The 12,123-nt window shown below is 34.7% G+C and overlaps 1 protein-coding gene across 2 annotated transcripts in view; it reads left to right on the plus strand.

The window, feature by feature from the left end:
* Window positions 1–12,123, plus strand: part of MAGI2 (membrane associated guanylate kinase, WW and PDZ domain containing 2) — a gene marked incomplete at its 3' end in the record, with an annotated part of 1,332,164 nt that overhangs the window by 869,161 nt on the left and 450,880 nt on the right. For both annotated transcript variants that reach the window (XM_081243891.1, XM_081243892.1), the window contains exon 6: window positions 7,716–7,795. In XM_081243891.1, the coding sequence (XP_081100017.1) occupies window positions 7,716–7,795 (80 nt within the window). The remainder of the gene's footprint in view (window positions 1–7,715; window positions 7,796–12,123) is intronic.

Below are 12,123 nucleotides of genomic sequence, written 5' to 3' on the forward strand. Positions count from 1 at the left end.
GAAACAATCTGGTAGAGAAGGGAGCAGGGACAGGAGAGGGACCATGATGGGGCATTAGGAGTTTCTTAGAGACTAAGTCATGATAGGTCCCAGAATTTCTGGCCAAGAAACTTAAAAAACAAATATTATTTGTAACATAAAAGTTTGCAGTCCTGAAGCAAAATCATAGTAAAAAAAAGAAAAGAAAAAGGAAAAGTAGAGTAAGTTAAGAGGAAGGTAGAAGAGACAGAAAATTAGAGATTTGTGAGGTAAGGAGAGCTGATGATACCAGTGAAAACTACTCTGGTACGAATATTGCGAGAGTTGTTTAGAGTAATGGAAGTGTCCCCTGGTGGGTAACACGTCCTTATTACACTTTACTGAATCTTGTTTCCAATGGAACAAATATCATGATAAAGTATAAAATAAGTGAAATAAAGGAGAAGGACCCTGCAGTTCTGTGTAAAAATTTATATATATATATATATATATATATATATATATATATATATATACTCATTTCTGAGTAGAAGAGGGGAACTCTACCTATGCTGAAGTGTTGATTTACACATATATTTTTGAAATACACACACATATATGTATATGTATACATACATACATGTATATATGTATGTATGTGTGTATGTGTGTATATATATATATATATATATGTGTGGTGGGTTTTGAGTTAAGGTAATAAATAATTTCATTTTTTTGTCTTCCATGCAATAATGTTTTAAAATAATCACTGATTTACTCAGTATTGCAAAGTAGTTTATATCTCAGTACTTTACAAGTGCTGCATTTAGAATATGAGAGGAATTTTTGTCATTGTTCTCAATACTGAACACGTGGGCCAACTCTATTTCCCACACTCTTCAAAACTACTTCCTATGCTGAATAATAAAAGCAGATTCCTTTTATCACTTACAGTGATATTTAATGGGGAAAGGTGAATATCTGAGAAAGTATTTTTAAACAACAGAATTTTAAATGCAGGTAAATGTACTCTTCCAAACATGCGGTAAAGCATTTATAATGTCACATGTTTAGCAATTTTAAAAAGACTTCCAAATACATAACATTATTTAAAACTAGTAGTTTCCTTAACTCATAGTATCTTTTCCATTAATAGTATCTTTTAAAATAGACAGTCTATTAATTGTAAATTCAAATTAGTAATAATAGTTACCACATATTGAATGCCTACTTTTTTCAGGCTGTGTTCAGTTTGTTTAACAGTAATAGCTAGTATGTTAAGCATTTACACTTTGCTCATTTAATTCTCACTTTAGGAAGCTGATGAGGCTTACAGAGGTAAGTAACTTGCCCTTGGTCATATAACCAGGAATTGACAAAGCCAAGATGTTTGATTTCATTTTTTCAGCACATATTTATTGGGCACATACTGTATGCTAGGAACTATTTTATTGAACCCTAGGAATATAGTGGTCAACAAAACTGACATGATTCATGTTTTCATGGGACATACTCTGGCTCCAGGGTCCTTGCTCTTAACTAATTTGCCATGGTGAGTACTTTACATGTATTATATCATAACCACCCTATAAAGCATTTGAGGTACCCCCATTTTATAGGTGAGATTCTGAGGCACCGTTGGACAAATTAACATTCCCAAGGTCTTATAGCTTTGTGACCCTGCAAAGCCATTGCCATTATCCCATACTACCTCCAATATATAAACAGGCATTGGCTGAAAAAAAAAACTTTTATAGTACAAATAGTATTTGTTTTATAAGTTTCTCAGCCAGAAATTCATTTTGTAGAGGCTAAATGTTCCATACAGAAGAGCTGCCACACGATTAATCTGGATTGACATGCTTTGGGAATCCCATTAAATTAGTTCTTTGTTTGGGAGTCAGTTTAGTTAGTGACATACAAGAGACTGCTACTGCTTTGGCAAAAAACAAAACGGCAACAAGAACCTATTTGTTTACTACCAGCTTCCTGAATGGCAGTGAATGCTATGTCATCTTAAATAATAGATTTTTTTAAAGCAAGCTTTTGAAACCGAAAATCACATCTGTGAAAAATGTCATGGCTATACCTGGTTTCCCCAATCTTTGTAAAGGCTGAATTTGCTTTTAAATTCTAAATAAGACACACAATCTGTTGCTTCTTGTGTTGCTGTATTACCTTAAGTTTTATGTAAATCGCCAATTACCATTTTCAACAAATTTAGAACTTTCATTTATTAAAAGAAGACAAAATATTTGAGAAATTTATTGAAAAGAAAAGGTGTTTTTTGGGTAAAGCCTAATGCTTTCTCATTCTAGGCTCAGCACATACCGATGAGTCATGAAATCTTGTCTTGACTTACTCTCTGTAATTTGTATTACAATAACAGTAGATATATTGAATATTTTTATATGTTTTTTTCTGCACAATATTCTAGCGCAATCTCCAAACAGAAAATAAGTGTTTTAGACAAAACAGTATGCAACAAGCACCCATAATATCCAAAACAATATTTATGATAAAACTGCTTTTAAAAATGTTTTCTAAACATATGAAAGACAATATGATGGCAAACTCATATATTCATATGCTTAATGAAATTTTAGGAATATTATTTAGGAAACAGGTAACCACTATAGAGGTTGACAGTGATTTTTTTCTGTGGAGTACCAATGTATAAATAGAAAAGATAGTAGCACAATGCAAGTCTTGAACAAAAAAGCTTCTGCTGCTCAGCATCAATTAGATGTATCCAATCATTGCATTTAATAGTTCTTCCTTTTGAAATGATGATCTAGAGGGAAGACAAACTCTTCCAGAAAACAATGTAATCATTCTGAGGATTTTATTGACTATAATATAAAATGGAATCAGTCTATATTCCTCTAAAAACTAATGTTAATTTTTTAAAGTACATAAAATACAGTCAATAATCTCTATGTTATTATTGATTCTGAACCTACGTGACCCCTGTTGGAACTTTAACATCCACATACATCTTGAATTGCTCAGAGGACTCTAAAATATTTACCTGGGCCTTGTTTACCTTGTTCAAAAGGTTATTATGTTTCATACCATCAGATATTACTGAGTTCAATCTCTTATTATTCTTCTGAGTTAGTATTTCCCAGGATGAAAATACAGTGTATCAGATCTCAGAATACTGAGATTCAGAATTGGCTTTTTCGGAGAACTTTTAAAATTCAATGTGTTTGTCATTGTTTGAAGTCTGTTACTGTTTTTTAAAGAAAATGGAGCTAGGGAAAGGAGTGTATTTGATAATAAAAGTTTCTTATTCTACTAATCAGATTTCAGTTGATGAAATGTCATCCAGTATTTGTGCAGTAGTGAAAACATTTTGATCTTGGTGTCAAGACAAAGGTAGGAAGGAGAGAGGAAAAGGAAACAATGAAAAGAGAAAGGAAAAGAGGATTTGTCTTAAAATTGGGTTTGAATCGAGCCTTATATATACCTAAGAAACCATTATGGAGTTTGAGCCCCAACTGGACAAACATAAAGTAGATGAAAAAATAGAATGGAGGGTAGACTGTGGCATGATCTATGTGACAATTTTGTTTTGCTCCTAATAAACACTCTACTCATTTGATAGAATTTTTATTAACCTAATTCTTTATAACGTCTAAGACCTAATATTCATATGTAGATTATATAAATCACCATTTTAAGACTTTATTCTGGAAAAATACTCAAATTTGATTTTAAAGTGATTTGAATATTCAGGTTTGTAAGGAGAAAATGTTTCCAGTGATTATATCATCACTATGCATGTGCAAATTAATATAATACCTACTAAGTACAAGGCATTCAACACAGTCATTTAATCAGTGATTACTATTCTCACATAGGAGATAAAGGTCTCAGTTTGTAACCCACTGGCTATGGAGGTGGGAAAAAGATCTCTGATTACCCCCCAAGGGAGTCAAATAAAGCACCTCCGTATCAAAAGCAAAGTTTTAGGTTTAGTATGCCTCTGGTTTCAGATCATAAAAAAAAAACTTTGGCCTTGGGGATCAGATATGTCTGTTTAATGCTAGCTCTTTCACTTTCATGCACTAGGTGTGTAACCTTGGACAAATTACCTATCTTCTCTCAACCTTCCTTTCTCTATCTGTAAAATGGAGTTAAAAATACGAGCCACAGAGACTCATTAGCATCAAATGAAGTGAGCTGTGAAAGTTCTAGAACAGTCCCTGACAAAGTAGACAATCAGGAAATGTTACAAGATAGTAAGAATAACTTTGCAATGGTGTGGCATAATGTCAGCAGCTTTTCCTGTTGAGGGGAAGCATTTTCTGTATGAGAAGAACGTTTCCTCAAAAAATAAGATATTATTTAATGTGCTGCTTTTGTCAATTTGGCAAAGGCTAAACTTACAAAATATCCAGAAATTTCTAATCATTGCAAGTTACCCTATCACGTCATCAAGGCCATTTTGATATGAATTTAAACTAGAATTGCAAAGTTGAATGAAATTTCACTTCTGGTTTGCTCCACTCCTCCAGATAGACTTAGTTTAAAATCAGAAAAGACTTTTGGATAAACCATGTTTTAAGGTTTTCATCTGGATTTTTAAATGAGACAGTTTTACAACTTGAATAGCCACTGGCTCCCCTTGATCTCTCACTTTTCATAATCCTCACGTTAACGTTATCCATAGAAATACATAGAGTAGTATATTATTATGATTCAAAGTTCCTCGAAAATGTGTGTTCCATTCCTCAGGTAGAAGAAGTTTCTTTGCAAACATAGCCTCTATACGTGTATGTGTCCCTGTTAAAGAAACTAGTATTGAAATACAAGATTATACAACATTAGCATCTTACCTTCCTGTCATTTGTGCTCCCCACAATTTGGAGAAAAGCAGAAAACTGGTATTCTGCATCTGAATCTACCCTAGCAATGAAAGTGAAAGGAAATCACATCCTCAAACTTGAGGAAGGATAGTACGCAGATTGTGAAAAATCCTTCACCTGTCCCGTTTTACACAGTCTCCTGCCCAATGTTGAATCCTATTTTCAAATGGAATTGTTGAGGTTTAAAAATATATAGCTTAAGGGAAGTGGAAAAGCCACTTGGGCCCTTGTCTCCTAAATGCATTAAAAATATCCCCTTTGTAAGGCATCTTGAAGAAGCATACAAATTACAAGGCTTGTGAGAACCACTGTTGAAAAATGCTGTGCGGTACCTTCATGTGATGTTTGCGACAATTGCTGGAGGTAACTACTACCCACTTTCCTTGAGGATCATTTCAGAGGATCAGCTAAAAATGCTGTTAACTATAAGAGACTCAAGCTGTCAAAATCTATTAAAGTGACATACCGTTAATGCTAGCTCAACCTAAAAAACAATCATCCTGTAATGAAATGCTTTATAGAAACTCAGGGAAGCTAGGAAATTCATGCTTCTCTACTAAATTAGCCAGTATTTGAGACCCATGGTGGCGTGGTATAGAAATGGTAATTTGACTCCCTGTGGTGGCTTAGTAATGGCCCCTTCATACTTATCCATAGGTGTGTGTGCTTTTGTGAATATATCTTAGAGACCTAGAAATGACTTTCCTCCAAAAAGGGGGGAAGAATTTGGAAGAAGCAGATGTGGGTAAAAAGAAAGGAAGTTTATTTTCCTTAGTCACCTCCCAAATTTGTTGCTAGTATATAAAAACATAGACATCAACACACTCTCATACACACACACATACACACACACAACACACACACACTTTGAACTGAGGCATGTCTATAAAGAGCATCTTTACAGTGACTTTATTTTTCAAATGGGAGCAGCAAGCACTGAACCCAGTGCAACTATCCTCACAACAGGATAGTCATAACCCCCATTCTGTCCATGGGCATCAAGTCTTTAGTTGAGAGAAAAAGACTAGATGATATTGACATGGCTGTAAATGAGGACCAGGATGAGATACTGCAGTACTTTACATCTTTCTGATAGTCGATAATGAAACACTATCACAGTATACAAAAGTCACATTGGACGAAAATAAAAGCTAGCATGCTCTCCTGACAATTTATAATTCCACCAAATTCATAGACTTCATCTCATCAGATTATTAGAGCCCTGCTCAGAGGGATCAATCATTGAGGAGTTCCTAAGTTTGAAGAAAGTGATTGGGAAGTATTTTCTCTTTACCCTACATGAAAGTAAGAAATAAAAGGGAATCTTCTTCAAGTGCAGAAACTTCATGACCCAAGGATATTAATGTTTCAGTTCTCAGGTCGGAGATGGCTCTACACTTAGGCAGATGTATTATCATCCAGAAAACACTATTTAAAGAGAGCTGTAACACTCTGGAATCATTTGCCCACTGCCCACCTCAACTCCATCCTTCCTCCTTTCTGCCTTGAAATTCCCTTCATTAAGTAGGCACTTAAACTCTGGAAGCTTGCTATGAAATGTGCTTCCTGCGAGAATTTTCTGAACTTTGCTTTAAGTGCAGATTGGCTCATCAGATTATTTAGCTAACACTTGTAGCTCTGATATGATAAAGTATAGTTACATTTCACTGAAGAAAGAGAAAACACATGTGAATTGATACTATAATTTTGACTTCCTTACAACTGTGTTCAAAGATCTCTATTATCTGGCTTTAGTTTATATTTCCAACCTTTTTTCCCACTTTTTCCTTTCATGTCGCATTCTGACTCTTCCCTATATAAACGTCACTTTTCTACACCTGTGACTCTGCTCATTTCTGAAGCCCTCACAGATGTCACATCCTTGATAAGTTGTCCATTGATAGATGAGAGAACTTGAGACAGCTATTTACAGTAAAGAGTTTAGCTCCAATGTATGGTTTCGAGTAGTTCTCAAGTAACACATTACAGTGTGCATTAGAATCACCTGGAGTGCTAGCCAAAGATGGAGATTTTTCGGCTCCACCTCAAAGATTCTGATTTGGTACTTCTATGAGAACTACCAAACTACCAGAATATGCATTGTTAGTAAGTCCACCAGGTGATTCCAATGCAGGTAATTCCAGGACCTCTTTTCAAGACAGTGCTCTAATAATCTTTCTCCTTTGCTTTTTAAATTTCTGGCAAAAGACTTCCCAGAAAACATTTTTTAAAATGAAATTGTCATTAAAAATTATTAATTCCCAGAATTCCATTCCAGAAATGCTACAGTACAGACATTTTTATCTATCTTCCTAGCTGGATTGAAAGTATTTAGATGGAAGATAGCTAAATATGGGTTAATGAAATTGCTATTAATTACTTGTTGAGAAAATGTAGGAATCCCAAGAACATGCTATAATTTGCATCACTTTTGTACTGCCTCTACCAGCTCTGTAGTTAAAGAGTAACAAAACAACCATTTATGAAAGGGCAGGTTTAAGATGAAAATAATTCTTTTGCAAAACTCAGGAAACAGTATCAGAGCCTGCGAACTGTGCTCTTCCAACTGGAGAATCCTGTATTTGTAATAAATTCCTTTTGCTCTGGATGAGTTCTGCATTTTCAATGAGGTTAACTTGGCAACATTCTCGTTGATTTTAATAAAAATAGCTGCTTTGAGGACAGGGAGCTGAGGGTGCCAATTTTACAGCTGCCTTGCACGATTACTCTTACACCTCCTTCAGGGCTACTTAGAACCAGTAAGCAAATTAAGTGTATCGATTGCAATTTTGTTGGTCTAACCCCCTCTTTTTTTTTTTCTTAAGGAATAAACTTGATTCCTTTCAGTATGTGTCTGTTCAGAGTGATCTCTTTTCTTTTCAGCCATAACACAAAGACAACATCATGGCTGGATCCACGACTTGCGAAAAAGGCTAAACCTCCAGAAGAATGCAAAGAAAATGGTAGGTTATTTAAGTTTTTATGGTGTTTCAGCGTTGCACTTTGAGAATGTGTGTTTCTTAAAAGAGGGTCTTGTCTAAAGAAGCCATAATCTGATTGAGACAATTTTAAAGCTGTAATATTTAATGCCCAGATAGGAGAAAGAATTAACTCGGCATTTCAGCAGTGCCATGTGGTTTTCCTTTTTCTCTCTGAGGGAACTGTGCTGGACATCACAGCTCTGTACTCTCTATGGGCTCTGTTTGACTCCTGGCCTGACTTCCCACCACCTACTAGGGAGTTTTTGTTTGCAATATGTCTCTCTGAGGACTCTGATCTTTTCATTGGAATTAAATATGGTGTATAGAGAAAAGTATTGTGGCACTATAAGTAATATTTTATTTTTGTGTTTTGAGGCATAGCATTCTTCTAGTTATTAAGGAATTGGTGATATAAAGATTTATATGTATGGCTTCTTTCCTTTAATCAAACATTTAAATACAACAATTGATTGCATGAATGTGCTGGGTTATCTTTAGTATTTTCCAGTTCCCAATGTAATGACGTTAATTTGCTTAAAAATCGGCTGTTTTCATCTATGTGAAGAGTTTTTAAAAATAATTTTGAGGATTAGATGAAAGTAAACCTTGTTTTTAAAATAGTAAATTATATAAATGAAGTCTGTTACTGATGATACAAGTTTTTGTAACATTGAGTTTAATGTTAAGAGTACTTATAATTCGTCTAAAATGATAAATAGTGTATACTCCTGATGATTCATTATTTGACTGCATTCACAGCCTTTATCTGATCAAATTATTGGAGCCTTGCTCAGAGGCATCTATCATTGAAGAGCTCTAAAAGTGAGGAAAGTGAGGAGGAGTATTTAAACTTTTAAGAAAGTTTTTAGAAAGTCAACTTTTTAAAAAGTCTATAACTGTAAAAGTCCTTTTATTTTAATGGCAATTCTGTCTTTCTCAGACAATATCAAGATAATATTGTTCATTCCTATGTTATAAGGTAACTGTTCACAAGCTGGTTATACAACTGAGCTAAATAAACAATCAGTTTACCGGTTATATGTACATATTTGAATGCATAAATGTCTAATTTTTATCACTACATATAATTTTATATTCATAGCTATGTCTGTATGCCTTCTGTATAAAAGTATAGGTATATGTGTGTGAATCTTTTACAATTATTTTGTGACCTGAGACTTTTGAGCACAATTAGGTTACATTTCATTGGCACTAATAAGACATATGTTGCAAATTATGATAGGTTATAAATTAAATGACCTGATCTGCTATATCTGGGAGTTATGATTTACTGATGCCAGAGATATAAAACTATATATATATATATATATATATATATATATATATATATATATATATATATATATACTAATTAAAATGAATTCAATGACTTTGTAGTTCTGTACCTGTTGAACTTCTCAGCTGTCTGTACATTTGAGTTGTTCTTTTCATTATAAAAGGCTATTAAAGTCAAATTTTAAAATCCTGGGAGAGATGTAGGTTTAACATTTTGCATAACTGTAACATTTCAGTGTTATCAGTTTTTCCCATATCTGTACTCATCTGTCTTCTCAGCATGGTAGATGCCTAAAATATGATACCAGTACCTGTGAATTCATGTGATATTAAAAAATGAGTCCTAGGGCTTCCCTGGTGGCGCGGTGGTTGAGAGTCCGCCTGCCGATGCAGGGGACACGGGTTCGTGCCCCGGTCTGGGAGGATCCCACATGCCGCGGAGCGGTTGGGCCCGTGAGCCATGGCCGTTGAGCCTGCGCGTCCGGAGCCTGTGCTCCGCAACGGGAGAGGCCACAACAGTGAGAGGCCCACGTACAGCAAAAAAAAAAAAAAAAAAAAAAAAAAAAAAAATGAGTCCTAGAATACAGTCTTATAGCTCAGAATGAGTTATAACTGGTTAATTACTATTTTTCTTTTTCTACAAAATAAGTAATTCATAGATTTTGTTTCATATGTTACTGGAGTACTTTACAATGTAAACTAACATCTAGTTAGAATGCTATTGTTCCAGGCACATATTTTAAGTTTTCTTACCAAGAAAAGTGCTTTTTGGCCATACTGTTACTTCTGTTTTATTTTTCTTTAAATAACATAGATTAAAACTGCTTGTTTAAAATGTCGGATGTGAATGGATTGCTGTTGAGCCTACTAGTTAAGACAGGCTTCTTTATATCTATCACAGGTCAGCTCAGATCAAAGAAGTTAATACTTTTCTGAATGCTGAAATATGTATAAAATGTATATAAAAATTGTAGAGGCTTAAGATGATAATATCTTTCACTAGCAAAGATTTATCCTTCTTCCACCACGGAGATGGAGTGGAGGCTAATTACCTTAATCCAATCAGAGCTGAGCCAACATGAGGTTGGGTTGAGCTTTGGTGAGACCCAGTCTACCTCTGGTTTGCTTTTGTTCTTAGGGCGTTTGCGCACCCAGAGTTTCAACTAATAGCCTATTGTAGGTCAGCAAATATTTTCTATAAAGGGTCAGGTAGTAAATATTTTAGGCTTTGGTCACCCAGTTTCTTTGCAACTACTCATTGTTGTACAAAAGTGACCAAAGTCAATATATAAATAAAGGGTATAGACATATTTCAATAAAACATTGCTCATAGACACAGAAATTTGAGTTTCATGAATTAAAATATTCTTCTTCTTTTGATTTTTTTCTCAATCATTTAAACTTATGTAAACTGTTCTTAGCTCTTGGACCATACAAAACATAGGAGGAGGCTGGACTCGGTCCGAGGATGAACCCTGGCCTGGTGTATCCATGTGGAGCCTGCCCCTGGGCAGGTTTTGAACACCAATATTTTTAAAATATTTTTCGTCTCAGTAATTCAAGACTACCAAAAATCTGTGGTGCTTTTCAGGGGGTTTAGCTTAGTTTTTTGCCTCCAGACCGTGCATCTTCTGAATTTGACAGATTTCATCATGGATTGATTGGCATGTGTTAGAGCTTTGTCTGTCCCTCAAGTCTTTGCAACAGTCTGCTGGTTTCTCTCAACCCCAGTGATGGCCTTCTTCCCAGGCCAAGTCTGGATTCTTTCCACAGCCCAGAATCAACAAAAATCATCTACAACATTCCTCCCTTACCTCTCCACGATTCTTTCCTCTTCAGATTCTTAGACCATTTTAGATCTGTTGTTTCAGTAGTTCTTTGATTCCTTTGTATTGTTTATTTGTTATATTTGATCTAGATTTTCTTTGTGTTCTCTTAACCTGCTCACTTCATCCTACCTGGAAGCAGAAATTTTAGTGCAGTAATTTTTAAATTGTACATTTTAGACTTTACTGGGTTGCATGCTATAAATTCTTTATTATCATTATCATACTTAATCCCTCAAGATTGAATTCCATGTTATGTATGTGTGTATACTATTATGAATGTACATATGTATGTGTATGTAGATATGGATCTGTAAATGTATGCTTCTTCAGTTCTGTTTATATAGATGCTTGAAGGTAATTACTTAGTCACCTATAGTAAGATGAAGTCAAGTAAAAGAGAGATGGAAGGAGGTATCAACTGATTTAAATTATTCTTGGTGAGAGAAAAAACTAGCAAATGTTTTCTCATTGGCATCAAGGAGGGAAAAGCCACCATGGATGGCTCAGTACAAATACTTATTAAACAACTACTTATTCTGTTGACACTAAAGCCATCATTTTGCTTTTTTATTTGAAGGATAACACAGATACTAAACATAACAACATACTTCCTTCTCTCAAAATATGGTTGAAAATACTAAAGTCATTGTGTTCTGTGCAATTGTCACAGCTCTGTGCATTTTTGGAATTTAAGCACCAGTCTACATGGCAGAAAAAAGTCTCCACCTACTACAAGTCTCTAATATTAGGATTTGGGGGAGTGCTGTTTAGCAAGCCAATATAGTCTTTTACAAAATGCAACAGAAATAACAGCTAACTATTAAATAATGTGGATGCAAGATTGGTTGAACTGTATATAAAGCATCATCATATTGTCCCCAGTCCTGAGAATCAGCACTGTGATGTTTGAGATATTTCCAATCATAAACATCCCAGTGGTGACACATTCCACATGAACCATTGAATTAGGGTCAATATCAAAAGTGATTCAATCCCGGTAGGACTCTTTATAAAGTTGAAAAGTGACTAAAATCAGTAGGACTACAGTATTGTATTCAGGAGAGGAAATTATGTAGGATTTGTTGTCAGGGAAAGCTGTATTCCAAATCCAAATCTGTGGGCTTTTAGGCAGGTACTTAATCTCTGGGAGCCTAGGTTTTCTTACCTGTAAATGGAAATGATATC

This window comes from Mesoplodon bidens (genome assembly GCF_964165515.1).
Source record: "Mesoplodon bidens genome assembly, chromosome: 9".
Lineage (NCBI taxonomy): Eukaryota > Metazoa > Chordata > Mammalia > Artiodactyla > Ziphiidae > Mesoplodon > Mesoplodon bidens.